Source organism: Hibiscus syriacus, unplaced genomic scaffold, assembly GCF_006381635.1.
Source record: "Hibiscus syriacus cultivar Baekdansim isolate YM2019G1 unplaced genomic scaffold, ASM638163v2 tig00110637_pilon, whole genome shotgun sequence".
NCBI lineage: Eukaryota > Viridiplantae > Streptophyta > Magnoliopsida > Malvales > Malvaceae > Hibiscus > Hibiscus syriacus.
The window spans coordinates 5,832,127-5,859,929 of NW_024062808.1; the positions used below are offsets into that span (position 1 = coordinate 5,832,127).

Sequence of the window (27,803 nt, forward strand, 5' to 3'; positions counted from 1 at the left end):
GAAGAATATAGGAATGACCCTACAACCAAAGGTACCCACGTGTAATCAATTCCTGGGTGAGTTTAAAGCAAGTATTTTAGTAAGGGACTTTATTTTGGATATAGTGAATAGTCAGCAACAGACTCGCTTAGAGATTTTAGTTCAAGGCATAAGGGTGATTTTGTTGCGTGAGTTTTGCACCCCGAGCAGAGGGACTTGTGTATCCATAGATCTATGCCAGTCAGTGGCATGGTGGACTAGAGTTTCGTGTAAGCATAGATGAGTGACGTCAGGTCAGTCACTCTAGTAAAGTTAGAATTTAGTTGTATAGTCTTATAGGGGACCGTCAGCTCCATTAACAGTGGTGAGCTTTAGAAGCTCTGGTAGAGTTTTTGATTATTTAAAAGTTATGGTAAAAATCAGTGAGGAAAATGACAGTTCTCTGCTCAGACATGAGAATAGTGGAGTAGATCAATCAGTTGTTGATTTAGCTTAGCAAATTGTAGAGAGACAAGGTCAAGATGTTGATGTCAGATAAAGAATCCAAAAGTGCAGATCCGAGTAGCTAGTAGGTAAAGCTTAGTGAATTAAGCGAGGTTACCCTAGTAAGTTGTTGAGGGCTTAGTTCAAACCCAATTATCGACCCAAGAGAGTAGTTTTAGCATAAGAGTTACTTGACCCAATAATTTCATGATTCAAGATCAGGAGAGCATGTGGTTGTTCCTTGTTGAGTTGAATACAAACTATAAGAAATGCTTAGTAGCAGAATCTTTCACCCTTGCGTGTTTCCAATGAGTATCTTTGTTTATAATTCCATCAAATACGAGACTATAAGAAGCATTTTTTGCATCGTCAATATAGGGATCATGTGATAGACCTATAGAGAATTAGTAATTCAAGGTTCAATCTTGGAGGTAGAGGCCTCCATGAGAATATTGAGAGTACTCAGGTTACTCTTCTCAGTATAACAATCACCATGTTGTCAAAAATCTCAGAATATGTCTCAGTAAGTGTCAAAGCATTTTAGTTGCTAAAAGGGTACAAGTGTCCCAAGTTCTCGTAAGGAGTAAGTTAGATGTGTATATTCCGATGCAGCAGTTTTAGAATTTCACCCCAGATTCTATAGGTGTTATAGTGAGTTGTGAGTCTCGAGGTGTAGTGAACCCTCAAACGTCACCATGATGTCTTGTTGTATGACTAAGTAAACCAAGCCTCGTTAGTGGCATCTTCGTGTTGATATATAAGCGTGAGCTATATACAACACATATCAGTAGTCAGTGTTCTATAGTACCAAGAATTTTAGTGCTTCAGACTTATAGAGATCAAGTGTGTTAAGCCACGTTTGACCAGCTTTAACTGTCATCGAATAACTTAGTAGTGGTGAGCGATAGTGAATGTCAAATACAGAGTATCAATATCTTTAGTCAGAATATGGTTGCGACAGATCTCCTCCTTGTGAGACGTACTCTCTGGGAACCAGATGTTGTTAGTTTGACTCATTTAAATGGCCAATTTCTAGTTGTAAGCACCTTAGATGCTTGATCAAGTGAGTAAAGCACATGTAAGTCGCAAGGTTATGAGAAACAACCTGGTACTTTGGATGAGTATTAAACTAGAGTTGTGCAAGAGAAGCATAGAGATCAACGTTGGTCGAGAATTATCAGTATGTATTTAGTAGTCAGTAACGAGACAGGGTTGACAAGTGCCATAAGATCTTAGGGTCTAGCTCGACAAGTTATCTATGTTCAGTAGGTAAAAGAGATTATTGGGTTATGCAGTGAATTAAATCGATTGAGCAAGGCTAGCCAGAGAAGGATTCAACGATAGCAGTGAGTTTGGATTAAGGTCCTCCTTGGGAAATGCCCCAAACAACTAGTATCAGACAGTAAGAGTGTGATTTCCTTAGCTTTATACTTCTTGAAGGGTTTCGCTTAAATATCAGCGTTGGTAGTGCCCTCAGAAAAGCATATACTAATTTTTTTTAGTCTAAAATGACATGTTAGGTTGCAAGGCCTTCTTCTTCGAGGATCAAATCAGATAAGAACCTTAGTATTTAGCCAAAGGTAAGTTGCTTTCAGTCCAAGGAAATTTTGAGGACGAAATTTCTTTTAAGGAGTGGAGAGTTGTAACGCCCTAAATTTCAGGTTAGTAGTTTTACATCTACCCGAGAGGTAAATGAACCCCGTAAAATTTATAATTTAAGTTGTTGTGCTTAATTGGGTTAGAGTTGAGCCCAATTAACATAAAAAGGAGATTTGTGAATTTCAAAAATATGAGGAATGACCTTTAGTGTAATTTTCCCATTTTGGAAAGATTGAGACTTTTTATCTTTTCCAACTTCATTTTCTCTTCATTTTCCGATCTTTTTATTTTCTTTTCCTCCCTCCTATCTAAGTTTCTTAGCAAAGGTAAGATCTTGATCCCATTTCAAGTTTTATTTTCGTTCTTAACCCCTCAAGCAAGATGGATTTAACCATTCAAGCCATTAGTTCTTTGTTTGTAAGAGAAAATTAAGGGTTTTATCATCCAAGCCATGGTGGGGGATGATTTCTAGATAAAGGAGATCAATTTTGGGATTCAATCAGAAAGGTATTGTATTTATAATCCTTTGGAGTATTTAGATTCCATAAATTACAAGTTTTAGCTAAAGATTTGGGTAGTTGAGCATATTAGGGTTTAAACTTGATTTCTAGATCAAATCACGTTGTAGACGTTAAAAATGTGTTTTTATGGCACCTTAAGACCCTAAATAACTTCCTAAATCTTCAAAACAAGTTCAGAAACCAACCCAAGATGTTTATGATGGTTTTAGGTGTTTTCCTAATCCTAAAATAACCATTCTTGAGTTTCAGAATCAAGACCGATTGAGCAGTATCAAGACTGGGGTGATTAAGGGGAAGATTAGGGTTTTTAGGCAAAGAGTATCGATTCTGCAGTAAAGGTATCGATACTTCCTGTTGAGATCGAGACCAAGAGTGATGGTCTCAAGATATGGCTATATTTTCAGCAGCAGAACGAAGTTTTGTATCAATACTCAATGGGGTAACGATACTTAACCTTAGGGTATCAATACTACAAATAGAGTATCGATACTGCCCATCTTGGAAGAACAAATTTGACCTAATTAAGATCCAAAAGAGCTAAGGATGATCAGTAAGGATAAAATTTAGTCTATGAGGGTCGTAAATGGCCAAAAGGGGCTTAGAACCACTCAAATGAGCGAATTACAACCAAAGTAACCATAGTAGACGTAACGCGTCCAAGTATCTTCATTAAGCATGTAACATATATATATGGATGGAGTACTAGTGTGCAGGGTGTATCGATGAGAGGTACGACCAAGTAATAAAATTATAAGACAACAATGTCGTATACCGCAAGAATGATTGAGAGTGTTGTACATACAATTATTCTTTTAGTTCGAGGATGAATGGAAGAAAAATGTAGGATTAGCGATTAGAGTATCGCTACCCATAAATAAACCCGAGTCAAATAACAGGTCAGACAGAACCCTAGATGGTAAGTAGTAAACATAGAAATAACCTTGAAGTCTTGAGCGCATAGAGACTTCTCCAGAGTCAAAGAATGGCTAGAATATCCTTGCGTAGTGTATAACCAAAACAATACAGATTACCAGAAATAACAGACTAGTAGCTCCTCGCATAACATTGTAGATTAGAGAACGAGAGATTTAACAGCTAAGGTGAATAGTAAACAAGATTAGTAATAACTCATAACATCTAAAAAATAGTAACAGCTAGAATCAGTAATAGCTAGAAACATAAATAACTAGGATGTCATAAAATTAGCCTTTGTGTGACACTCGGAAAACAACCCGAACACCCAAGTTACTTTAACAGTATGACGTTGTCTTGTATGTTAGTATGTCCATGTATATTCCAGTCAGTGCTTTAGCACTTCTTTTGCCAGCTAGGCGTAGATGCCCCAAGACTCGACGGAGTAAGTTGGCGAGGTGTATATTTTTGATATAGTTCTGGATCTCACCCCATAAACCGGTGTACGTCTCCGATGCAGGTTCGGATCTCACCCAGGCACCCAAGGGTATCCTTAGGTAGGCTAGAGGGGTGTGTGAGCTCCGAGATATAGCCCCTCAGCCACACCATGATGCCTACCTCAGCTTGTGTGTGTTGCATAGTAGTATTAGAGTTGCATTCAAACAATGCACAATAGAGTCAAAACTTCATTCAGATAATACACAACAAAATTAGCATGGCATTTAGTTAATGAATAGTAGAGCTAGTATCGTATTTAGATAATGCATAGTAGATTCAAACATTAGGGTTATAGACACCTTTTAGATGATTCAGAGACGCATGAGCCCCTTACTTTAGTGATAGAACAACTAAGCCTTAACTAGGTAGCACTTGATCTAGATCATGCATGTACCTACTGCTTAGTACCATGTCTTCAATATACTTGTGTTTATGAAACTGATATGCTGCTCTAGATTAGCGATTATACTGATGGGCTTTGTAAGCTCAACATTCGGATGTTTTTGTTGGCAGGTTAGTAGCATGATCAGTTCATGGAGCACCGTCGTAGCAGGATTTCCAATATCTCCTTCAGATTACTATATCGTAGCTTAGTGAGCATATGTATTCATAGAACATTACTTATGTATTCAGTTTATTAAACTCAAAGTCTGTATTATTTTAGTTTTAAATTATGTGTAACGAAGCTCCAATTTTGCAAAAGGATTTTATAACAGTATTTATGTTTTATGCATGATACCATTCGACGTGTTTTAAAAGAAAAAGAACAGGTTCTGAAAATCAAGGATTGTCTCGGTAACCCAATGTGGCACTTTAGGCCTAATTGGGTTTAGGTGTTACACAACCAATCTCCAAATTGGAGCTTCTTTATGCTATTGGCTGAATAGGTCTTTCATTCAATGATCGTGTGCCCAATGAGTCCACACCAATGGAAAAAACTTTGGAGTTTTTCGTATTTCAGGGGAAACCTTATTGGTTGTCCGTTCGCCCCAGTGCCAAGACTCAAGCAACGTCGAATGGGTTTTGTGATGTCAGTTTTGACCCGGGTGCGCAAGAAAGTGCCAAGTATTCCCTTTTCATTCCTAAAATCCACTGCTACTGCCGTGCATATGGTGTGACCAATCTTGACACCCAAGATCTTCCCTTTTCATTCCTAAGTCCGAGAGAACTGTTGCATCCAAAAGGGGAGGAAGGAGAAGTCATATTCCATGACTTCTTTCAGGTTTCTAAGGACCCAAAGCTTGACTTCTTTGTAAGATTCAGGACCAGCCTTGGAGAGTCCACAGCTGAGAAAGGTTTCTAAGGGCTGGACGTCTTTCAAAAAATAAACTGGTGACCAGGTCTTCGCTGTTGACTTCCTTTATCTAGTAAAAACCGTTCCTCCTTTGTAATGTGACCTTGTGAAACCTTTGTGCCGCCTTATTTTTGCTTTCCCCTCGATCTTCCTCTTGTTAGAATGAGGTTTGTTAATATAACATACCAAGTTTCCTTAGCTTCCTCTCTATTTCGTTTTCCTTTTTTCCCCTTCGTTTGCAAGTCCATGGGAATTTTCCAAGTGTCCATGATGAAATCTTGCTTCCTTTCCATCTTTCCTTTCTACGTGTGTTCTAGTTTGCAACTTGTTCTCTCTCTCCCCATTCCTTCCAAAATTGAATATACCTACTCGATCCTGCAAAACTACTAAAGAGATAATGTCAAATCTGAAGAAACACTTACCTTGCACAGGAGCACCTTGAAGAATTCTTCAAATCTGAAGAAACACTTACCTTGCACAGGAGCACCTTGAAGAATTCTTCCTAGAAGGTCTTGGCTTGGGAGAGGTGGGATAGACAAACGGACAAATATCTTTTGAAAAGAAGATAAATGACCCATTTTAACAACATTCCTATGAAAATCATGATAAGCATGATCGGGTTTAGGTGGACAACTAAAGAAACCATTTCTTTTGGAGAACCAAGATGAGGGAACAAGAGAGAAGGGAGAGTTTCTCTCACTAGAAACAACCATGTCTCCTAAAGAAAACTATGGAGGTGGGCAGTGATGTATGGTCGTTAATATTGTTATTTTCTTTGAATAATTATAAATTGCTTTGTATAGTATCTGTTATTGTCATTAAAACTTTATTTAAATCGAATATTTTTATTTTATATTCATTTTATTTTTCATGCTCAGAATTTAGAAATGTTCTTTTTAAGTATATTGTCTTGGTTTGAACACAATATGAAGAAAAATTAATACAAGCCTTTATTTTCCTCAGAAAAAGATTATATCATAATCAAATGCTATATAAATTATTCGATACGTTATTATGGTGATGATTTGGTCCAACAAATTCTCATTAGGTGCTTGGTAATCATCAATGAAACTTGGACTACAATAAAAGTTTGCAATATTAAAAATTAGTAAAACGGACACATCAACTAGAATTTCGTTGGTGCTTCTTATGCTTTATTTTCGAATAAACTTGAATTCAATTTTTTTTAAATATCATTTTTCAGAATAATTAGATAAATATGTATGCTTCAAATATTGAATTATAATTTTATTTTATGTTTAAATAATTAGATTAACTACCCAACTAATTTGATGTTTGATTTTCAGTTTAATAAGTTTAACCAGCTTGATTTAATAATTTTAACTACTTTTATATTTAAACACCAAGCATGAGTTCTAATATAAAATTAATTAATTAATTAAAGGTTCATTTCTCGTCGTTAATCATAAATAAAATTTGAAAAAATATAAAAACATTTTTTATTGATTCAATTATATTGAAGGATCTTTCTTAATTACATAGTCTATCAGAATCTTTAGGTGTTTTTGTTGGTGGATCTTTCAAATTACATGTTCGGTCTAAACTTCCAACAATTAAATATTATATTCCTCAAATGATAATGTAGTAGAGTGACTAAGGATTTTTCGCCCTACCCTGTTATGGGTCCCCGGGAGCTGAGGTTTTTAGTATTATTATTTTTTTTATAATCATCTGTTTTTGATATATAGATCGACTAATATAGATTAGATACTGTAGAGGTAAGAGCGACCCTTCCAACCTAATTTACTCAATTCACAATCGTAAGGATTCGAAACTAACATTGCTTAAGATATCTAATTCCTCATCCCACTAGACCAACTGGTTATTTGTAGAGGAGGAGATTATAGTATTGTGTAGGACGTGGAATATTTAATTTACCTTTGAATAGTGAGTCGCCGCATGATCATTTGGTTAAAAAATTTATTATAATGAGGATTAAATCGTAATATCTTCATGTGATCGATAAATTTTATTTTTATTATCGAACTGAATTTATTTTGATTACGTCAATTATCGATTGCAATATCCTAATTCAATCTGTTAAATATTTCCAACAAAATATTCCCAAAATAATGAGGCACAGCATTTAAATTTGGAAGAACCAACAAATCTATAATGAGACTCTAAAGTGAAATCCCACCTTGATTTAATTAGTTTATTGAAAATAAAAATCAATTGAATCCAATGTCTAGTTTTAGCACAAAGTTACAGAAAAAACAAATCAAAATTTAATATCAATGATTGCGAAACATCATGAGAGGACTCATCTTTTCACGGTGGAAACTGATCAATGAAGTAACATGATGATAGCTGACAAATCATCAATTTGGCTTACTCTACAAATGAGTTAATTTGTAAAGCAAATTTTATAAAAACATAGAGAGAGAGAGAGAGAGAGAGAGAGGAAAGTGGGTGATTGCTTAAGAGATGGCTAAGCATGATTGCAACATTGAACTTGCATTTTACTCCAAAACAAACAGATCATTCTCTCTCTTTTTTCAAATACATTTTATATTTCAGTTCAGAACCGCCATTGTTGAAGCTTTAAACACTTTGGGTGCTTGAGTTTTGAGGATATAATTGAGGGAGAAGAATTGGGTGCTTGAGTTTTGATCCAAAATGGCCAGTTTAGAGAGAGCTTCACCAGCTTTGAAGGAGATACTTCTCAGAATATACAAGTAAGCCACTGTTTCTTTTATGTTGAAAGAACTAAGAATCAGTCCATTGCAATCCATGTGTTCGTATAAGTGCCCGTGCTATATATCAATCTATAGAATATAGAATATGCAAATCGTTAGATGAATCAAAATAGACCATTGAGGAGGTGTGATGAAATTTAATTGTTTTTCATGGCAGTGCAGAGAGGCCTATAGAGATTGATCATCACTTGTATGAATTCGGGTCTGTTGAATACTACATTAAGGTAATCTTCCAACATTGTCTGCTATTTCGAGATCAAACATGACCAATCCTAAACCTGAACAAATTGTTTGAAAGCCACGCTTAACAATTCATCTTTCTGGTTTTCGTTTCAACAGTCTTCAGCATCCGAACCGTTTACCTACCTGTCGATATCGACGCCTCTGCTGTCCCAAGGAGTGTTTCTATCACATGGGCTATCCCCATATACCCTGCAAATGGTAAGGGGAATCTCCATTGATGTTCTTGACATTGTAGAGCCTCCGACAGATGGATACCAGCTTACTCTAAGACTTGATTTTTCCAAGCTCCCACGTAACAAAGGTTTGTAACTATCCACCATCTCAATGATATTTCAAGTTTTTATCAAAATATTTATATGGGATGTGAGTGTCGGATATAAGTATATGTCTGAAATGTGCATGTTCATTTGTTTTTTATTTTAATTTGTTTAGAATATCATCAGAAAGTTTATATTCCCTTATCCATCTCCAATAGGCAAAATTTTCGAGATAATGTTCTCGAATTTTTTATTTAACGATATAACGTACTCCCAAGATTAATTGTTCAAATAGGGCCGTAGGTCGCCATGCCTTCCGGGCGACCTACGGCTGCACTCCGGGCGACCTTGTAGGTCGCCATGCACTCCTGGCGACCTTGTAGGTCGCCATGCACTCCTCCTGCTCCTCGCGTGATTCCTCTTGCCCTCGGATGCCCTCGCATAGCTCGCTCGAATGGCCTCGGTCGGATGCCCTCTGTCGGATGGCTTCGGATGCCCAACGTGTTGGAACGTGCATGACACATGCAATCTCTCTCATAGCTCGCCGGGAAGACATGGCGACCTAGTAGGTCGCCCGGATGGCATGGCGACCTACGACCAACACTGTAAATTTCACCCTATTTGAGCAATTAATCTGAGGAGTGCATTATCTCGTGAATTAATTTATTCGAGAACGTTATCTCGAGAGTTTAGCCTCTCCACAATATGTATGGAACTAATGGACAAAGCAATTTTTAGTGTCAATTTTCCAACTTAGTCCTTAAACTATTTTTGTCCACGTTAGTCCTTGAACATGGCACATTATAATAAATGTCACATTACCAAAAAGATTCGAAATGAGAAAAGTTGACAAATTCAATGTGGATCGAAAAGGGATAAAGCAACTTTTAGTCCTCGAACTTGATCATTTTTCCAATTTAGTCCTTTGACTTTTTTGTTCGCATTAATCCCTGAATGTGGCACATTATCAAAATGCTACATCATCAGAAGGACTAAAGATGGGAAAAAATTTCAAATTCAAGGTTTAAAAGTTGTTTTATCCCTATGAAAAATGGAAATCGGGGACTGTAACGATGTAAGCAATGAAACTCTGAAAAGAGATACAACTACAATACAAGTCTTTGCTTGAATATGTTGAATTGAAAGCATATAAAAGCTAAACATGGGTATATCACAGAAATGTTAATGCTTTCTAATATATTTTTTTTCAGAATCTTTGAAGGTGGTCACAGAAGTTTCCTCAGTCCAAGCAGTAGTACTAAGTTCACAACTGAAAGAAATGTTGCAGAATGTGAATTCTTGGGATATATCTCAGGGGATGTATAAACCCATCAAACTTATTTATCATCCCAAAGAGCCTTTCTATGTCATCAGACAGGTAATTTACTAAATGAATGCTGTATGTCTATGTTACACAGAGCTAGGGTGTGAATGTCGAAAACGGATATATGTCAAACTTTATTTTTTCTAAATGAATGAGAACATTTTTGGCAGCCTCAAAAAATAATAGCAGTGTTTCCCATGAGGTTCAAAGATCATTCAGATGTGATCATTGCAACATCCTTCTTTCAGGTTTCTGATTAAGAACACAACACTTTCATTTTTGTTGAGGGATCTTCGGATTGTGTGGTTGGTTGGAATTCTCAACAATCAGGTATTGTCCAGGATTGCACTGTCATGGAATGCCCGGGTTTTGTCTCCCAACCCTTAGTGGATCCCGAGCGTTCCATGGCAGTTCTGTCTCAAAGATACAATACTTGGTTGCTATAGTTTTCCGACCAACTTCATAATTGAGAGGTCCCTCAACAATTCTCGCTATTACTACAGCTGCAAAATAATGGGATTTTTTTTTCTCCATACTTTGTTTCCTTGATAGGAGCTAATGGATGTGGGAAGTTCTGGGAAATGGGCTAAAGTACCTCCTTGCAACTGGTCACCTATTCCTCCTCCAGAACTCAGAGGGGAACCTTTTGAAGATTTGAGCACTAATGGAGGATTCGTCTCTTTTGGTATCTTCGTTTTTCTTTGTTGAAATACTCAGTATTGCATATTAACATGCTGGTCTTGGCAACATAACATAATCTTAAATTACATGCGACATGTTCAAATCCGAGTAAAATGTTCCGATGTCTTTCTGTTTAACAGATATATCTTCACACCATGTTGAAGGTAAAAGACTAGACAAGACCGTGTGGAGTTTGTTAAATTTCTATACCTATGTGAAACACCATGTAAAGGTAAACAGCAAAACTTTCTTAAATCCTTGTTTTCATATTTGGAATTGTAAGAACTGGAGCTTTAAACTTCCTTCTTCTGGCAATTTTTTTCCACAGTGCACCAGAGGCTTCATTCAGAGAAGGATGAGAAGGCGAATGGATAGTTTAGTTCAGGTACTGAGCTCAGTTCATGATCATACAGCATACGTATAACTATCTGACACCTACACGAATCTGGATATCCGAACACGGATATTTTTTAAAAAACTGTCGATCTAAAATTAGGGTTCATAGTATATATTGATATCGTTAACACACCCTACGTGATATAAATTACTTCATACCTCAACAACTAACTAACCAGTAATGTTGTTTGATCAACCTCAGGTCCTGGAAAAATCAATGAAAGAAGAGAATGGACAGATTCAAAAGGTTAAGGGTATGAATTCAGCTATTAGCACATGTGTGTGTGCATATATATATATTTGGAAATGATTATCTTCTCATTGTATTGTTTGGCTCGAAGGAAATGCAGGATGGAAGAAGATGAAAAACTGGGTGAGATTAACATCAAAATCCAAAATGATCAAACGAAGATATCATGATATCACGAAGAAGATAAAGAGAATCCGTTTCCGTATTAAAATCCATGGTTTCGGGCGTTTCCGTAGGCGATGGTTGACAATGCCCAACTTCTCTTCTTCAATGGGATACACTAAACTAAAGAAAACTAATTAATTATCCTTTGTTTTTACATAACTCGATTACCTTTTTTTATTGTGATAAAAAACAAATTAATGTTCATAAATTTAAAAAAATCACTCAATTAATAATTTGGTTATGAGTAATGTTTTTTTTTCAGGTATTAGATGTAATAATGGTTTGGTTTGATATAATAATAGTAGTTTGTTTTAAAAACTCGTACATTCTAAAAATTGTGTCTTAATTGTAAATAGATTAATAAATTTAATTCTTTATATCTAAAAATTACATCAGTATAGTTATTTTTTGTAACACTATCAAGTCAAGCGAGTCTATCTAATCAAAACAACAGTTGAATAATTGTATTTACTATAAAAATAAAATTGTAGGAGAAGAAAAAGTTAAATTTATATAAACTTAAATATGAAATATGAAATTTATTGAATTTAATTAAATTACAATCAAATTTATATAATTTATAAATTTTGAGAATTAAAATTATTATTATATCATACCGTGTTATTATTATATCTAATATATAATGTTCATTGATTTATTTGTAGCAATATTTAATTAATGATTGAATTATAATTTTTTTTAAAAAAAGTTGTTCATTTGTAACCCAACTAATAATCAATAGCCTAAAATTTATTTTACCTTAAAATAAATGGTGGAGAGGAATCTAAATTTGACGTTCAAGATCGTCGTATGAACAATCCAATGGATGTCATCATAACATCCAAAGAAGACCCACTAGATTACCAGATCCAGATTTTTCTGGAAATGGTGGACTGTAAATCACAAAAACAGTAACCAAGACACATATGTCAATCCCACCTTCCAAAGCCACTCGTATATGTGTGGCCACCAAATGCTTCAATGGCTCTCTTTCCTCCACACACAACCAAACCCTCAAAAAGAAGATATAAATCATTTCGCATAAACAAGAAAATACCAATCACAAGCTGGTGAACAACAAACAAAAGAAGAAAACCGGTGTCTCACATCAGAGCTAGAAGATAGCTTCTACTATGTCGTCGATGGCGGTTTCTTCGGTTTCCGCGGTCGGGTTTAAGGGAGGTTTGGGAAGTTCGTTTAAAGGAGGTGAAGACTATGCCATGTTGGCTAAATCGGTTCCGAACGTTGTACGCGTGGGAAAGGCGGTTAGAGCTCAGCCGGTGATGAAGAACGTTAACGAAGGGAAAGGATTGTTCGCTCCGCTGGTGGTGGTTACCCGCCAGATTGTTGGCAAGAAGAGGTTCAATCAGCTTAGAGGAAAAGCCATTGCCTTGCATTCTCAGGTCCGTTACATGAAATTTTTGGATAAATTAGAAGAATTAAATTTTAACAAGGTAGAGGGATTTAAACTATAATTAGACAGATTAAGAAACATGGAAATGAATGCATGAATTGTGAGACTCGACCAAGAATTGTGATAATTTTATTAATTATTCAAAAAAATTAATTATTTTCAGGTAATTAATGAGTTCTGCAAAGCAATAGGAGCTGACGGTAAACAAAGGCAAGGCTTGATTCGTCTGGCTAAAAAGAATGGCGAAAGGCTTGGATTCCTTGCGTGATTATATGACCGTAGACGTGTACTTTTTGTCTTTGATTATCATTACAGATGCTCCAAGTTTATGTAGTTTTTTGTTAAGAACATCCATCACTCTAGTTTGTATTATAGTATTTCAGACAATCAAACAAATTCTTCATCGATTAAGGTAACAAGTTATCCAAATTCGGTTCGAATTCAACTAGATTTCAAACTATGTAATTCGGAGAAGCAAAATCTCTATACAACGGCATTGGCTGCACTTACAATCCTTGGCCATAAATCAGCACTCTCCTTTCCGATCGGACCAGTTTCTCCCTTTGGATTCACAATGACACCGGCATTATCTGCAATTCAAACAAGATTCGAAACACAAACTTAGAACGGCAGAGCATCAGAAAAGCTGCGTCTGTTGAACATATAATTGATGGCAAATACAGGGCCCAAACGGAGCAGATGAATGCTCCAAGAACGAAATGCATCTACAATGACAGAGGCACTCGGTTTTCCAAACTAGTAGCTGCATCGATTCGTATGCTATAAATGATTATCTGAGACTGTCGAGACCATTTTCAATTACAAGGTTGACATCTTAGAATATGTAGGGCTCAAATAGAGCAGCTCAAATAGAGCAGATGCAAGCGTCAAAAGCTCAATGCATCTGCAACGATGAACACACTTGATTTTCCAGGCTAGTAACTGTATCAACCATTGAAGATTTGAAGTAGATACATGACTACCGTCTGGAATAAGATCGACAGGGAAAATTCCCGGAATAAGATAGTTATGCTGCTCGTAGGAAGCATCAAACGAGAGTAACGTCTACATCACGACACCGATTAACAACAAACCTCTATCTTCAGTAAACAGTCCAAACACCACTCATCGATTCCATACCAATAGCATCTACAATTTTACTAGACCTCAGTCCTAGACAAACTATGAACATTCATATTTCAGATGCTCAAGACCGATCCCGACCAACATATATCGATAGTTATGCTGCTCGAGGGAAGCATCAAAAGAGAGTAACATATACATCGTGACGCCCTTTAATGAAAAGAATCTGTCTTCAGCAATTCCATACCAATAGCATCCACAGTTTTTACTAGACCTAAGTCCTAAACTAAGTATGAACATTTGCATTTCAGATGCTTCCGACCGTGACCGAACAGAATAAGTCGATAAGTCTCTAATTTCAATCCACATTTCACCGACTACAAAACAATGACAATTCGCACATCTAGAAAGGATAAAAGAATCTACATTCAAAGTACATGTAAACACCATCCTTTCGGCGCCAGGGCTTGCGCTGCCTCACGATGACGGCAGGCAACACCTTCTTCCTCAGATCAGGCTTCCCTTTCTTGACAGTACCCATCACCATGTCTCCAACACAGGCTGATGGCAAGCGGTTAAGGCGGCCCTTGATTCCTTTCACCGATATGATGTAGACGTTTTTAGCACCAGTGTTATCGGCACAGTTCACGGTGACTGCCACCGGTAAACCCAGTGACATCCTAAACTTGTTTACAGCTGATCTTCCGCGTCCTAGTCGGAAACTGGAAAGAGAAGTAAAGATGAATACTTTTTCAGCTATCAAACAGCTTATGAAAAATACACAATAACCCATTTTTCTCGGGAAACAAACGGATGTGTTCCGAGAAATGGATATGTAAACTTACCTCGCTTCGACATTTTCGACGGCTGAAGAGAAACAATGAGTGAAAGCTAAGGTTTTCCGAAAATATATGCGGTTTTTTTTAACGTATTGTTGAAGATGATGATGGCTTCAAGCTCTAGACCTTGGTTTGTTTTTTTGGCCCATTATCCATAAATTAATTGGCCCAATAAGTCAGTCAAGTTTTTATTTTACAATATACGGTAAATGCTACAGTGAAGTAAGAATTTGTCACTTCGATATGATGAGTTTAATAAAAAATATTTTTAATGATCTCATGTCTATGGCCCATGTGAGTTAATATTATAATATATTTCTTAAGATTCATCATGTCAATGTGATAAATCTTATTTAAAGTTATTTTTTTAATTCAGTAATAATTTAGAAATAAAAAAAAATAAGGTAACTTGTCACGTAGAGGTAACGAGTTATCCTGAAATTTAAAAAAAATAGTCGTTGGGCAACAGACAGCTTTTGAATTTTAAAAATTTTATCCGATGAAACTCGTCACGCTGAGGTGATAAGTTTCGTCAAAATTAAATTTAAAAAATAATTTTCAAATTTACTAAAAAAATACAAAATAATTTAATTACAAACTATTAATAAAAGTTCCTACAAACTAATACAATGCATAATAAATTTATTTATATTTTCGTAATTCTTGACAATACCGAGAAATGATTGAATGATAATGACGCGAGACTCATCAAGTTCTCGTGGTCGTTCGCCTTGATCATCTTCATCTTTGTCTTCGTTTGTTTGTTGAACAGAAGGCGTACTGAACATCACTTCACTTTGAGATCCACCTTCGAAATATGGTGATGGAGTACTTAAAGTATTTGATCTCATCATTACCGTCATTAACTTGACTTGGCTACCAAAATTAGTACCTTCTTGACTATATATAATATGATCACGTTCACCCTTACACACATGCTTTGTCGAAGATGCTTGAGTACTTTGCATTGCATCCCATGAACCTTCAATCTAATTCGGCTGACTCTCCATTGAAGCATAATATATAGGATAAAAACCATAATTGGTCTGACATGCAAAATAATAGGTAGAAGCAAAAGATGAAGATGAAGATAATGATGTTTCCTTGCCCTATGCGAACTTGGCCTTCATTTGTTCCCATTGTTCCCTCTCTTCCGGTGTTGTTAAATATGGTTTCTTATTTGCTTCATAATTTCAGAGGTAGGGAGAAATGTTGAAATCAATGTCAACAACTGTAATTTCGAAATGCATAGGGACATATAAATGTCGTTCATTCTATTTTGAATGTATACAACATGCTTTATAGGCTAATTATCTTTATGTTCCCACACTTATCAATTTTATGGAGCACGCCCATATCAAATATTTGCATAGGAATTGTTGATAAAACACAAATTGTCACAACACTCTATCTGCGATATGCTTCTCAACAATCGCAAAGTGTAGTAAAGGCATAACGACACACCATAACTCCAACTCTTCAAAAAATTCCAATGGCAGTAACCATTGGATCTCATAGTCATAATACGGAATCCAAGAAAATGTAAACATTAATTATAAAAGTTAGTATAAATAAAAAAATTAGTATAAAAAATATAAAAGTTAGTAATTTACAGCATGTCGATCAATGATATTGATCCTTATCCGTACATATTTCTTATTTGCACCGGACAACTTAGTCTCGATAATTTTATGTCGTCATATAAATAATATAATAAATAAATTTAAAATAAATTTAAAAATTTACTAAAAAATTAAAGTTATAAAATTACATTACAACCAAAGGAAACTCGACGGGATGATGTAATTGGCGTAAAAAACGAGAACAAGTACCATGCCCAAGACTGTAGCAAGATTAGACAATCGGCAACATCGACTTTTTGACCCCTTTCAACGATTGTAGCCTTGCAAAGTACCTAGTATAAAAATGTAAAAATGATCGAGCCTCAACTAGTGTTGTGACACTTGGTAAAATTCTCCAATATATGTGAGCCAAATAACCAGACATATTCGGTAATAATATACCTTCAATCAATTGGAGAAGATACACTTAGGCTGCAAATATGACCTCCTCCTTGATAGAATCGTTAGTCACATTAAATTCGGACTCCAACCAAGTGATCCATATCTAGTACCCCTTTAAGACATTTGATGGTGGCATCCTTCCCAAAACTTGGTGAACAATAGCGAATCAGTTGAAATCGTTCTGCCTCACTAGTGTTGCACTATTAACCAGAACATCGAGTTAGTAAGCGACATCTTCCAACGTAATCGTTAATTCACCACTCAAAAAACGTAAAGTATGAATCTCAGGCCTCTAACGTTCAATCAAAGCCGAAATTAATGCCGGGTTCACCTTAAAACCAACACAAAAATATGACATTCCCAAAACTTTCAGATTGTGTAACACCCTAGTCTGATCCGACCCAAAACCCGATAGATTAGAATGTCACACGGAACCACGTAAGTTGCTAACCATTTTTTTAAAAATCTTTTTACCAAATCGACATATGCATAAAACAAAATATAATACGTTTACAAAATATAAGTATTTAAAATATAGGGAGCTCCCAACATCAATCTCCATAACATGTAAAAACAAAATAACATAGTTTATGACTCAATTTCAAATAAGGGTCTATGACAGTACATGCCCTCTACAACAGTTGAAACGTACTCTGAAAAGATGGATGAGTCTGGAATCCAAGTCTGGTGATGAGCTCCTCAGCTGGAACCTAAGAACCTGTGCACGGAAACACATTCCATACGCAAAGCTCACAAGCTCATTGCCACACAAATAACCCTACTATACTACATCATTTAACATATGATCATGCTACCAGTATGATTATGCATATTCTCACAAACTACTCAACAACCAAGGTAAGCATCATGGTGTACCTCGGGGTCACTTAGCATTATGGAACTCATATCCATCTTTGCTTTCTTAAGAATCTTAGTCGAGACCCAGGTTACAAAGCATCGGTGTCTCCCTATACTTTGAGCTGAGTCTGGGTCACGTATCATCGGAGCTCACTCATCTAGTCTATTCCTACAGAGTACTTGGGATTTTCTCGGGTCACATAGCATCGGTGTATCATCCAACTAGCATTTTAAGTGCACCAACACTTGATTTGGATATATCCGGATATTCCTTATACTATCACACTACCTTCATTTAAGTTTCGGGTTTCTTCATCATTTCTCGAGCATCAAACAAATGCATAAGTCTTATGGAATCTTACCTCATTTAGACTTAATGTTATCACATAATTATTAAGGTTTTCACTTGTATACTTATGGAAGAGTATCCCCTCTTAATAAAATCCCAACATGTTTCATCTAACTCAAACTAGCCTTACTTCCCAACATATCATATTGGTATCGATACTCCTTCTAAGGTATTGGTACTCCCTTTCTAGTGGTATAGATACTCCATTGGGTATCAGTAGCAAATTTGATTTTGATGTTTGTAATTTAATATCAGTATTGATAATCACCTGGAAGTATTGATACTCACCCTCCTCAGTATCGATACTCCCAAGAGTATCGATACTAAAGTTGTATTCGATGTTTTGAAAAATACCCCAATATCGATACCCCTTGGGGAATATTGATACTCCACTCATGGTATTGATACTCTGATGAGTACTGATACCAAACTCTGCTACTGAAATCCAATTTAGATCCCGAAGTATCGATATCATCTGAACAATATTGATACTTCTTAATGACGTATCGATACTCTCCTCACAAACCTTTGAATTTTGTCATTTTCGAATAGGCAGTATCATTACTATTCTTACAACACTGATACCCTCAAATCAAAAACTCTATTTTCTCTCATGAAAACTCTCCCAAATCACCCCTGAAGTTACCCTAAGGCCCCCAAATGGTGTTTAAAGCTTATGTATGGCTAGAGGATCATGAAAAGTCATTACTTTAATCATGAATAGCATCAAATCCATGTTTTAATGATTTGAACCCCGCAAGCGCACCAAATGGCTCATACATACAAAAAACAAGCAACAAACTACATATGCTGATCTACAAGCAGTAAGGAAGGGTAGAGATGTGTTATATTTCACCCATGAGTTGAAAAATAACTTCAAACTCAACCAAGGGTGACTTTCTCCTTGTTATTCACCTTTAAGCTTTCACCCACTTCTATCATTAACCAAAAGCAAATTAAATGATAAATAACTTACTTGAAGGCTTAAATAAGGCAAGAATTTGACTCTAAACTCTTTAGGAGATATTTAGACACCCAAGAGCCCTAGAATCCAAAACCCTTCTAACCCTCCCCCCCCCCCACAATGGCTTCCTTGAACATACCTTGAGATTTGGAGCTTCATTATGACTTTACATCCACAAATCCAGAATGAGAATAAAGAGAAACATACTTTCACCTTTTACTTGGAAACAAGAAGAATAATAAAATAGTTTGAATGAAATGTAGAATATAAAGAAGGAATAAGAAAAAAAAGGAAGCCTGGCACGTTTACATCATCGATTCTTAATAAGAATTCAACTTTCAAAAAGTTTAGAGGTTAATTGTCCTCTTAGTCCTCCTATTTTTTGTTCAATTTAAAAAAATCTTTTTTAGTCTTGATGGGTCTAAGCCCAACTATAATAAGTCCAAACCCTTAAATTCTTGGACAAGGCCTTCTCGCAAATCTAAAGGATTTATATAAATTTTATCTCGGGTTAGCCCAAACTTCTAACTCGAAATTTGGGGCGTTACAACTCTCTCATGCTAAAAACAATTGTCATCAAAATTTACCTGAGTAGAACGAATGTGGATACTGGAGCTATATATCCTCCTCGGTATCCCAAGTTGTTTCCTCAGTCTCATGGTTCCTCTACAAGACTTTCACTAATGGTATCCGTTTATTTCTTAATTCTTTTACATTTCGATCCAAATTCCTTATCGGTTCCTCTTCATAAGTCATTTCTTGACTTACTTCGATTTTTTTCAAATGAAATGATATGTGACGAGTCTGAATGATATCTTCTAAGCATCAAGACATGAAAAATAATGTGGATACACTCCATCTCCAATGGCAAAGCTAGTCGGTAGGCTACAAGTCTGACTCTCTCAAGGATCTCATATGATCCAATGGAACCCAGGGTCGATTTCCCTTTGTGTCCAAATCAAAACACTCTCTCCCACGGTAATACCTTTAGGAAAACCTTGTCACCTACTTTGAACTATATGTCTTTGCACTTCAAATTTGCATAGGATCTTTGATGGTCAAAAGCTTCCCTCAATCGATCTTGAATCAATCGAACATTCTCTTTCGCCTCTCGGGTCAAATGGGGACTAACTAGTTTCCTATCATCGAGCTCTATCCAACATAAAGGTTTCCTATATTTTCTCCTATACAAGGCTTCATATGGATCCATTTGAATGCTTGACTGGTAGTTGTTGTTGTATGCGAACTCAACCAACAGAAGGTGATCCTCTCAACTACCTTGAGGTCTATTATACAAAATCTGACCATATCCTCTAAAATTTGAATTATACGCTCGGACTGACCATTAGTTTACGAGTGGAAGATGGTAATAAAATGCAATTGGGTACCCAAGGCCTCATGAAGTACTCTTCAAAACCTCAATATAAAAATATGGATCTCAATCGAAGATAATCGACATTGGTACTCCATGCAATCTCACTATCTCTTGAATGTATAGCCTATCCAACCTATCTAGAATAAAGTTCATGCTAAACGGTAGAAAGTGAATGAACTTGGCCAATCTGTCGATTGCTACCTAGATAGCATCGTGCTTCCTTCACGTCATAGGCAATCCAGTCACAAAATCTATGGTCACTCTACCCCATTTCCACTATGGAATCTGAATAGGCTGAAGCAACCTGATGGAATGTGATGTTCTATTTTCACTTATTGGCACACCAAGCACCTAGATAGGAACTCAAATATCTTTTTTTTAATGACTGACCACTAATATAACTGACAAAGGTCTTGGTACATCTTGTTTCCAACTGGATAGACAGAAAATGGACTATAGTGTGCCTTCGTAAGAATCTTGGCTCGTAATTCATTTATTGACGAAACACACAATCATCCCTGAAAGTACAACACATCGTCACTCTTCAGTTCAAAACCTGACGCCTTACCTCAATGAGTTTGTTCAACCTTAGCCAACAAGCGAGAATCGATTATCTAAAGTTCTTTCACCTCCTTAACCAAATCGGGCTAAACTTGCACTCAACTAATAATCCCTTATCGGTGGTCAAACTCAAATGCATAAGCAAGGCTAGAATATTGGATACTATCTTTCGACTCAAAGCATCAGCCACCACATTCGGTTTACCCGGGTGGTAATTAATCATACAATCATAATCCTTAAGCAATTCCTCTCAACAATGTTGCCTCAAATTTAGCTCATTTTGCGTGTGCAAATACTTCAAACTCTTATGATTTGTGAAAATGTAACATTTCTCTCCGAACAAGTAGTGTCTTTAAATTTTTCAAGGCAAAAACCACAGTTGCTAGCTCCAAGTCATGCGTGGGGTAGTTGCACTCATGAGATTTAAGCTGTCTGGAATCATACGAAACCACTCGACCTTCTTGCATCAATACGCAACCCAAGCCATTCAATAAAGCAGCGCTGAACACGATAAAATCCTTGTTTGATTTCGGTTAAGTCAGCACTAATGCCTGAGTCAACACTTCCTTCAGCTTCTTGAAACTTTACTGACTCTTGTCATCCAAAACAAATGGTACCCCTTTTGTAAAAGTTTGGTCATCGAAACAGGAGATCATAGAAAACCCCTTAACAAAACGGTGGTAGTACCCAATAAGTTCTAGAAAGCTACGTACCTCTATTAAGTTTTGTGATGGTTCTCACTCGACCACTGCTCGAATCTTTTGAGGGTCAACTTTGATGCCTTTTGCGAACACCACGTGACCCAAAAATGGTACCTCGGACAACCAAAATTCGTACTTAATGAATAACTGGTGCTCCATCAAAGTCTATAGTACAATACAAAGATGGTAAATTGTTCTCCTCCTCTGAACGCAATTATACTAAGATGTCGTCAATGAACACCACTGTGAACTGGTCTAGATACTGATGGAAGATTCTATTCATTAAATCAATGAACAAGGATAGGGTATTCAGAGATCGAAAAACATCACTAGAAACTCATAATGACCATACCGAGTCCTAAACACATTCTTTGCTATGTCGACCTCTTTAACCTTTAACTGGTAGTACCCTGACCTCAAATCGAACTTAGAGAACACTCTAGCTCCCTTAAGATGGTCAAACAAATCTTTAATCATTGGGAGTGAGTATCGGTTATTCACAGTTAACTTGTTCAATTGACGATAGATAATTTACAACCTCATTGACCCATAATTCATTTTCACGAATAACACTGGTGCTCCCTACAGTGATACGCTTGGACGGATGAACCTCGCTCCAAAAATTCTTAGATTTTTCCTTGATTTCCTTTACCTTTTTCAGTTCCATGTGGTACGGGTTGATGGATACCGGGGTTAAACCAGGCATAAACTCGATACAAAATTCTAACTCTCGATCGGGAGGTAAGCCCAACAACTTCTCCGAGAATACTTCTGAGAAATCTCTCACTGTGCAAATTTTCTCTAGAACTGAATTGAAAACACAAGTTTCAACCACGTGAGCTAAAAGCACCTCACAACCCGTGCTTATCAACTTGTGGGCCTCCAAGACCGAAACAACCCTCGAGGTACAATTGAGTTTCTTGTTTTCCATTACAATCTTGGTGCCATCAGATTTATGAAGTTTGTTGTCTCGCTCTACACTTCAGGCTCGCATCATGTTCAGATGACCAATCCATCTCAAGGATCACATCAAACTCTCATAAAGGTAGTTCCATCAAATCAACTGGAAAGGTTTGTCTTTGAATTTCTACAATGCATCTACGGTGGATATTATTCACTAGCACATCTAACCCTAGAGGACTTGAAACATGAACCTTAACTTCTAAGTCTTCAACCGGAACATCTATATCTCAGATAAGATTACATCATATATATGAATGGGTTAACCTCGGATCTACCGAAGCAGTAACAAACATACCAAAAAATGTAAAGATACCTAAGATGATGTCAGCGGCCTCACAATCCTCCTACGCTCGGACTATTGATCTAGTGATACCTCTACTCTACTACCTAGAAGCCAAACTATCTCCCTCTAAAAGGATCCCTGACCTATATACACAGACTGAGTTAGTTTCTGAACAGTCGGTGACATTACATTCCCTGCCTCAAGGCAATCTATGATAAAATGATCAAATAACCCACATCCATAGCATGCTTGGGAGGCTCGATGACACTCCCCTGAGTGCCTCCTATCGTAAAGTCTATAAGTTGGGGACTTCATGGCCCTAGCTGAATCACACATACTCACTACATATATCGAAGCTAGTGGCATACTACGACCATCTGATCTTTTCTACAGACTGAACCCTATCCTGATCTCTGAGACTAAAAATATGAGGGTCTCATCGACCCTCGAGAGTCTCTGGCCCTCTTGACTGATGATTGGGATGATTTTACAGTGTCAGGAAGTCGATGACTTTACCCTGCAGAGCTACCCGACAAACTAGTTTTCCTCTTCAGAATCCTCCTAACTGCCTTTTCCTAACGGGTCAGGTCGGAGAACACTTTCAGTGGGTCAGCTACTAGATGAGTGAGAATATCAATGTGGAGGCCTTCCCTAAACCTCATACAGTGATGCTTCTATATGGATACTAGTTTTGGCATATATCGGCTCAAGCGAAAGAACTTGCTCTCATACTCATACATTGAGCGATCATCCTGGGTTAACAGTAAAAACTAATCTCTCACGTCATCAATGTAGGTCTCGTCTATGTATTTTTCTTTAAAGTCTGTCAAGAAAAGCTCCCAAGTTGGCCACTCAAGCTCCAGTGCCATCTCTACATTCTCCCACCAGTTTATCACATCACCTTTCAGCAGGGTGGTGATGCACTAAGGTAAGGTGAAGTTGTCACAAAGTGCGAAGGGTCTCGCGGAGCCTCTAGTCTATAGCTACATGATCATCGTTATCTGATCCCAGAAAATCGATTGTCTTATAGCTGTAAAATCTCTCGATGAGGGACTCTTGCAGGGATACTAGGGATGGTGTAGATAGAGTAGGTGCAACAAGTGCCCAAGAATAGGCCATAACGATATGCCCAGCGCCTGCGTGAGGTCTCTAAAGAATGTCGTCTCATCTATCCCAGCCTCCTCATGGAGGCCTAAATCTTTAAAGTCGGGGACGAATTTGTCACCCGTATCTCCAGCTAAAGTGGCACGACTCTCTTCACGATCCTTCTGAGGCGAGATCATCAACCATAACCTATAATTTCCAAGAAGAGAAAGGAGTCAGTATCGCCTTTTCCAGACATTTAAGTACGTTTAACACTCTAGAGGCAAGCACTTCATGGACACTTAACACCACTAACCCGTGAGTCCTAAAAAGACTGAACCTGGCGTTCTGATACCACTAAATATAACACCCTAATATGATCTGACCTAAAACATAATGGATTAAAATGTCATGCGGAACCACTTAAGTAGCTAACCAGTTTTTTAAATCAATTGATCAAATTGACATATGCATAAGCCAAAATATAATACGTTTACAAAATATAAATATTTATAATATGGGGGAACTCCCAACATCATTCTCTATAACATGTAAATACAAAATAACAGAGTTTACGACTCAATTTCAAATAAGGGTCTATGATAGTACATGCCCTCTACAATAACCTGGACGCACTCTAAAAAGACAGACGAGTCTGGAATCCAAGTCTGACGATGAGCTCTATAGCTGGCACCTAAAAACCTACATACATAAACACATTCCATAAGCTAAGCTCAATACCACACAGATAATCGTACTATATTATGTTCATTTAATATATGAGCATGATACAAGTATGGTTATGAACATTCGCATGCACTACTCAACAACCAAAGTAAGCATCATGGCGTAGCTCAGGATTACTTAGCATCACGGAACTGACACCCCTCTTTGCTTACTTAATAACCTTATCCAAGACCAGGGTCACAAAACATCAATGTCTCCATATACTTCAAACTTAGTCTGAGTCACGTATCATTGAAGCTCACTCGGCTAGTCTACTCCTCTAGAGTACTTGGGATTTACCTGGGTCACATAGCATCAGTGCATCATCCAACTAGCATTTTAAGTGCACCAGCACTTGATTTTGATATATTCGGATATTCCTTATACTATCACACTATTATCATTTCAATATCTCAGGTGTCTTCATTGTTTCTCGAGCATCAAACAAAGGTATAAGTCTTATTAAATCTTACCTCATTAAGACCTTATGTTATCACACAATTATTAAGGTTTTCACTTGTATTCCTATGGAATAGTATCACCTGTTAATAAAATCCCAACATGTTTCCTCTAATTCAAACTAGTCTTACTACCCAACATATCTTGCTGGTACCGATACTCCCCCTTAGGTATCAGTACTTCCTTTCTAGTGGTATCGATACTCCCTTGGGTATCTATACCAAATTTGTCATCGATAATTGGAATTTAATCTCAGTATCGATACTCACCTGAGAGTATCGATACTCGCCTGAGAGTATCGATACTCGCCTGAGAGTATCGATACTCACCCTTCTCAGTATCATACTCTCATGACTACCTATACTAAAATTGTATTCGATGTTTTAAAAAATCCCCCAGTATCGATACCTCTATGGGGAATATCGATTCTCCACCCTTGGTATCGATACTCCCATGAGTACCAATACTAAATTTGGCTACTAGAATCTGATTTGGGTCCCCCGAGTATCGATACTAGCTCACAAGTATCAATACCATTGGAGGAATACCGATACTCTATGATGGCGTATCATTATTCTCATCACGAACCTTTGAATTTTGTTATTTTTCAGTAGGTAGTATTGGTATTGTTCTTACAATGTCAATACCCTCAACCAGAAACAATGTTTTTTCTCGTGAAAACTCTCTCAAATCACCCCTAAAGTTACCTTAAGGCCCCAAATAATATTTAAAGCTTATGTATGGTTAGAGAATCATGAAAGGTTATTACTTTAAGCATGAATAACACCAAATCCCCATTTTCATGATTTAAACCCCCAAGTGCACCAAATAGCTCATACACACAAAAACAAGCAACAAACTACACATGATGATCTAAAAGTATAAAGGAAGGGTTAGAGGTGTGTTACCTTTCGCTCAACTAAGGGTCACTTTCTCCTTGTCATTCACCTTTGAGCTTTCAACCATTTCTCTCACTAATCAAAAGCAAATGAAAGGATTACTAATTTACTTGAAGGCTTAAAGATGGGAAGAACGTGACTCTAAACTCTTTGGGACGGATTTGGAGCACCCAAGAGCCCTATAATCCAAAATTGTTGAGCTTGTAAGAACAACCGAATATGCCAAGGGGGTGGATTGGCCTTTCAAAAAGCTTGGTGGAAGCAATCGAAAAATAGAACTTTTTGCACAAAGATTTGGTGTGGTTAACTTCTAAACCAAGTCTACATCCACTACCTTATCATCCACACTAAGGATTTCTCAAATCCAATATATTTTCTTACCTTTAAGGACAAGGTGTAACCTTACAAACACTACAAGATTTATACCCCAAAACCTTGAATAAACTCTCTCCTAAAGAGTAATTATAAATTTAGAAAACTAAAGAAAAACCTCACAAAGGCAAATAAGTTGCACTAATTAAGCTCTCACCTAAATTACACTTGAGAAAAATAAACAATGTAGCTCACAAATGTGTTTACAACAAAGAATTTACAAATTAAGCACAAAACTAAGCTTTGATGTTGGTAGATTGGTTCAATATGATTCTTGATGACCTTGGGAAGCTTTTATCTTCAATTTATACATTCTTCATTAATTCTAGCCGTTTGGAACCATTGGGGATCATTATAGTCATTACCTATAACCAAAAATAGCATTTAATGCACATGGGGTCGATTTTTTGTTGAAAAGAAGCGATTATTTTTCAAACAATTTGACCGTTGTAACAAAGAGATCGATCCTTTTGGTGAAAGGATCGATCCTAAACTCACTATTATCAAAAAACCCTTGGAAACTTAACTTTAAAGCATGAAAATGATCGAGTTTGTTTTTGAAAAGGTTTGACTAAGTCGGAAAACATTTAAAACATATTTTTCAAATAATTTGGATTTTGAATTATTTTTTTATAATTTTTTGACAAATTCAATTAAGTCCAAAATCAATTTTACAATTTAATGTTATATCAAAAATATTAATTCAACAATCTCCGCCTTTTTGATATAACAAAACTCTTTGAAAAATTGTTTTTGAAAAATACCCCCCTTTGAAAAATACTAAAACAATTTAAGAATTTGTGAAAAAAAATTAACCTTCAATTTTAATTTTGAAAAATCATTTTTCATTTTATATTTACTTCTCTGCCATTTTATATCAAAAATGATTTTAACAATGTTAGTAGCATATAACAATGGATATAAATTAATTAAAGTAAAGATAGAAACAATTACAGACATATGGAGAATTATATACATGAAGTATCAAGGTACTTTAACATAAATAGATGAATCCATATAAGGCATAAAGTACCAATTCAAATAACCAAATAAAAACATTCAAGTACCAAATACCAAATAAACATCAAAGATCCAAATAAAATAAATTTAGCAAAGTCTAAAAATGCAATAACAATGATATTATATGCATGGCCTAAGATGGTGACAAATGAGGGGGTAAAATCTGTCAATCTGACACTGAATAGCTCGAACCTCCTCGATTGTAGCATCCTGACGACGCACTATCTCATTAAGGCATGAATTGAAATAAGCTTAGATAGAATCAATCGACTGAAATATCTTCTCTTCAAACCCTCAAAAGAAATATGCATGAGGTATCGGGTCAATATGAGGCGCTCTCTCGGGCTCCTTGCCAACGTCGTCATGTACATTGTCCATGTGCTCATCTCCACCAATAATAACATTTGAGTAAAAATAATATGTCATTGAAGATCATGCTCACAAGATGAATCTTGCAACTTTGTTGGATGCAAAACATCCACCAATAGTCGCTCTCACGAACGGTCAG

The 27,803-nt window shown here is 36.5% G+C and overlaps 3 protein-coding genes across 4 annotated transcripts in view; 2 read left to right on the top strand and 1 right to left on the bottom strand.

Annotated features, from left to right (window-relative positions):
* Window positions 1–7,796: 7,796 nt before the first annotated feature.
* LOC120136943 (actin-related protein 2/3 complex subunit 2B-like) overlaps window positions 7,797–27,803 on the top strand; it is a 30,089-nt gene continuing 10,082 nt past the window's right edge. Inside the window, exons 1-10 of the mRNA XM_039152866.1 lie at window positions 7,797–7,985; window positions 8,164–8,230; window positions 8,346–8,550; window positions 9,718–9,884; window positions 10,001–10,078; window positions 10,383–10,515; window positions 10,652–10,743; window positions 10,840–10,896; window positions 11,110–11,161; window positions 11,249–11,457. Of these exons, the coding sequence (XP_039008797.1) occupies window positions 7,927–7,985; window positions 8,164–8,230; window positions 8,346–8,550; window positions 9,718–9,884; window positions 10,001–10,078; window positions 10,383–10,515; window positions 10,652–10,743; window positions 10,840–10,896; window positions 11,110–11,161; window positions 11,249–11,457 (1,119 nt within the window). The 5' untranslated portion in view covers window positions 7,797–7,926. The remainder of the gene's footprint in view (window positions 7,986–8,163; window positions 8,231–8,345; window positions 8,551–9,717; window positions 9,885–10,000; window positions 10,079–10,382; window positions 10,516–10,651; window positions 10,744–10,839; window positions 10,897–11,109; window positions 11,162–11,248; window positions 11,458–27,803) is intronic.
* LOC120136942 (protein PROTON GRADIENT REGULATION 5, chloroplastic-like) lies at window positions 12,439–13,098 on the top strand. The gene is made up of 2 exons (XM_039152865.1): window positions 12,439–12,725; window positions 12,900–13,098. Exons 1-2 carry the CDS (start codon window positions 12,456–12,458, stop codon window positions 13,002–13,004), a joined length of 375 nt encoding a protein of 124 aa, XP_039008796.1. The 5' UTR covers window positions 12,439–12,455; the 3' UTR covers window positions 13,005–13,098.
* Window positions 13,124–14,741, bottom strand: LOC120136940 (60S ribosomal protein L23-like). Of its 2 annotated transcripts, none has more exons than XM_039152864.1 (3): window positions 14,665–14,741; window positions 14,246–14,541; window positions 13,124–13,326 (listed from the first exon to the last, which is right to left on the bottom strand). In XM_039152864.1, exons 2-3 carry the CDS (start codon window positions 14,496–14,498, stop codon window positions 13,220–13,222), a joined length of 360 nt encoding a protein of 119 aa, XP_039008795.1. In that variant the 5' UTR covers window positions 14,499–14,541; window positions 14,665–14,741; the 3' UTR covers window positions 13,124–13,219. The 2 variants fall into 2 exon arrangements, with proteins under 2 accessions (XP_039008795.1, XP_039008794.1); XM_039152863.1 differs by having other exon boundaries at window positions 14,246–14,530; window positions 14,665–14,721.

Coding starts and splice junctions, on each gene's coding strand:
- LOC120136942 (XM_039152865.1), top strand. CDS start 12,456: ATGTCGTCGATGGCGGTTTCTTCGGTTTCCGCGGTCGGGTTTAAGGGA. Junction 12,726..12,899: donor CCATTGCCTTGCATTCTCAG/GTCCGTTACATG, acceptor AATTATTTTCAG/GTAATTAATGAGTTCTGCAA.
- LOC120136940 (XM_039152863.1), bottom strand. Junction 13,327..14,245: donor TGTTTACATGTACTTTGAAT/GTAGATTCTTTT, acceptor TTTGAATTGCAG/ATAATGCCGGTGTCATTGTG.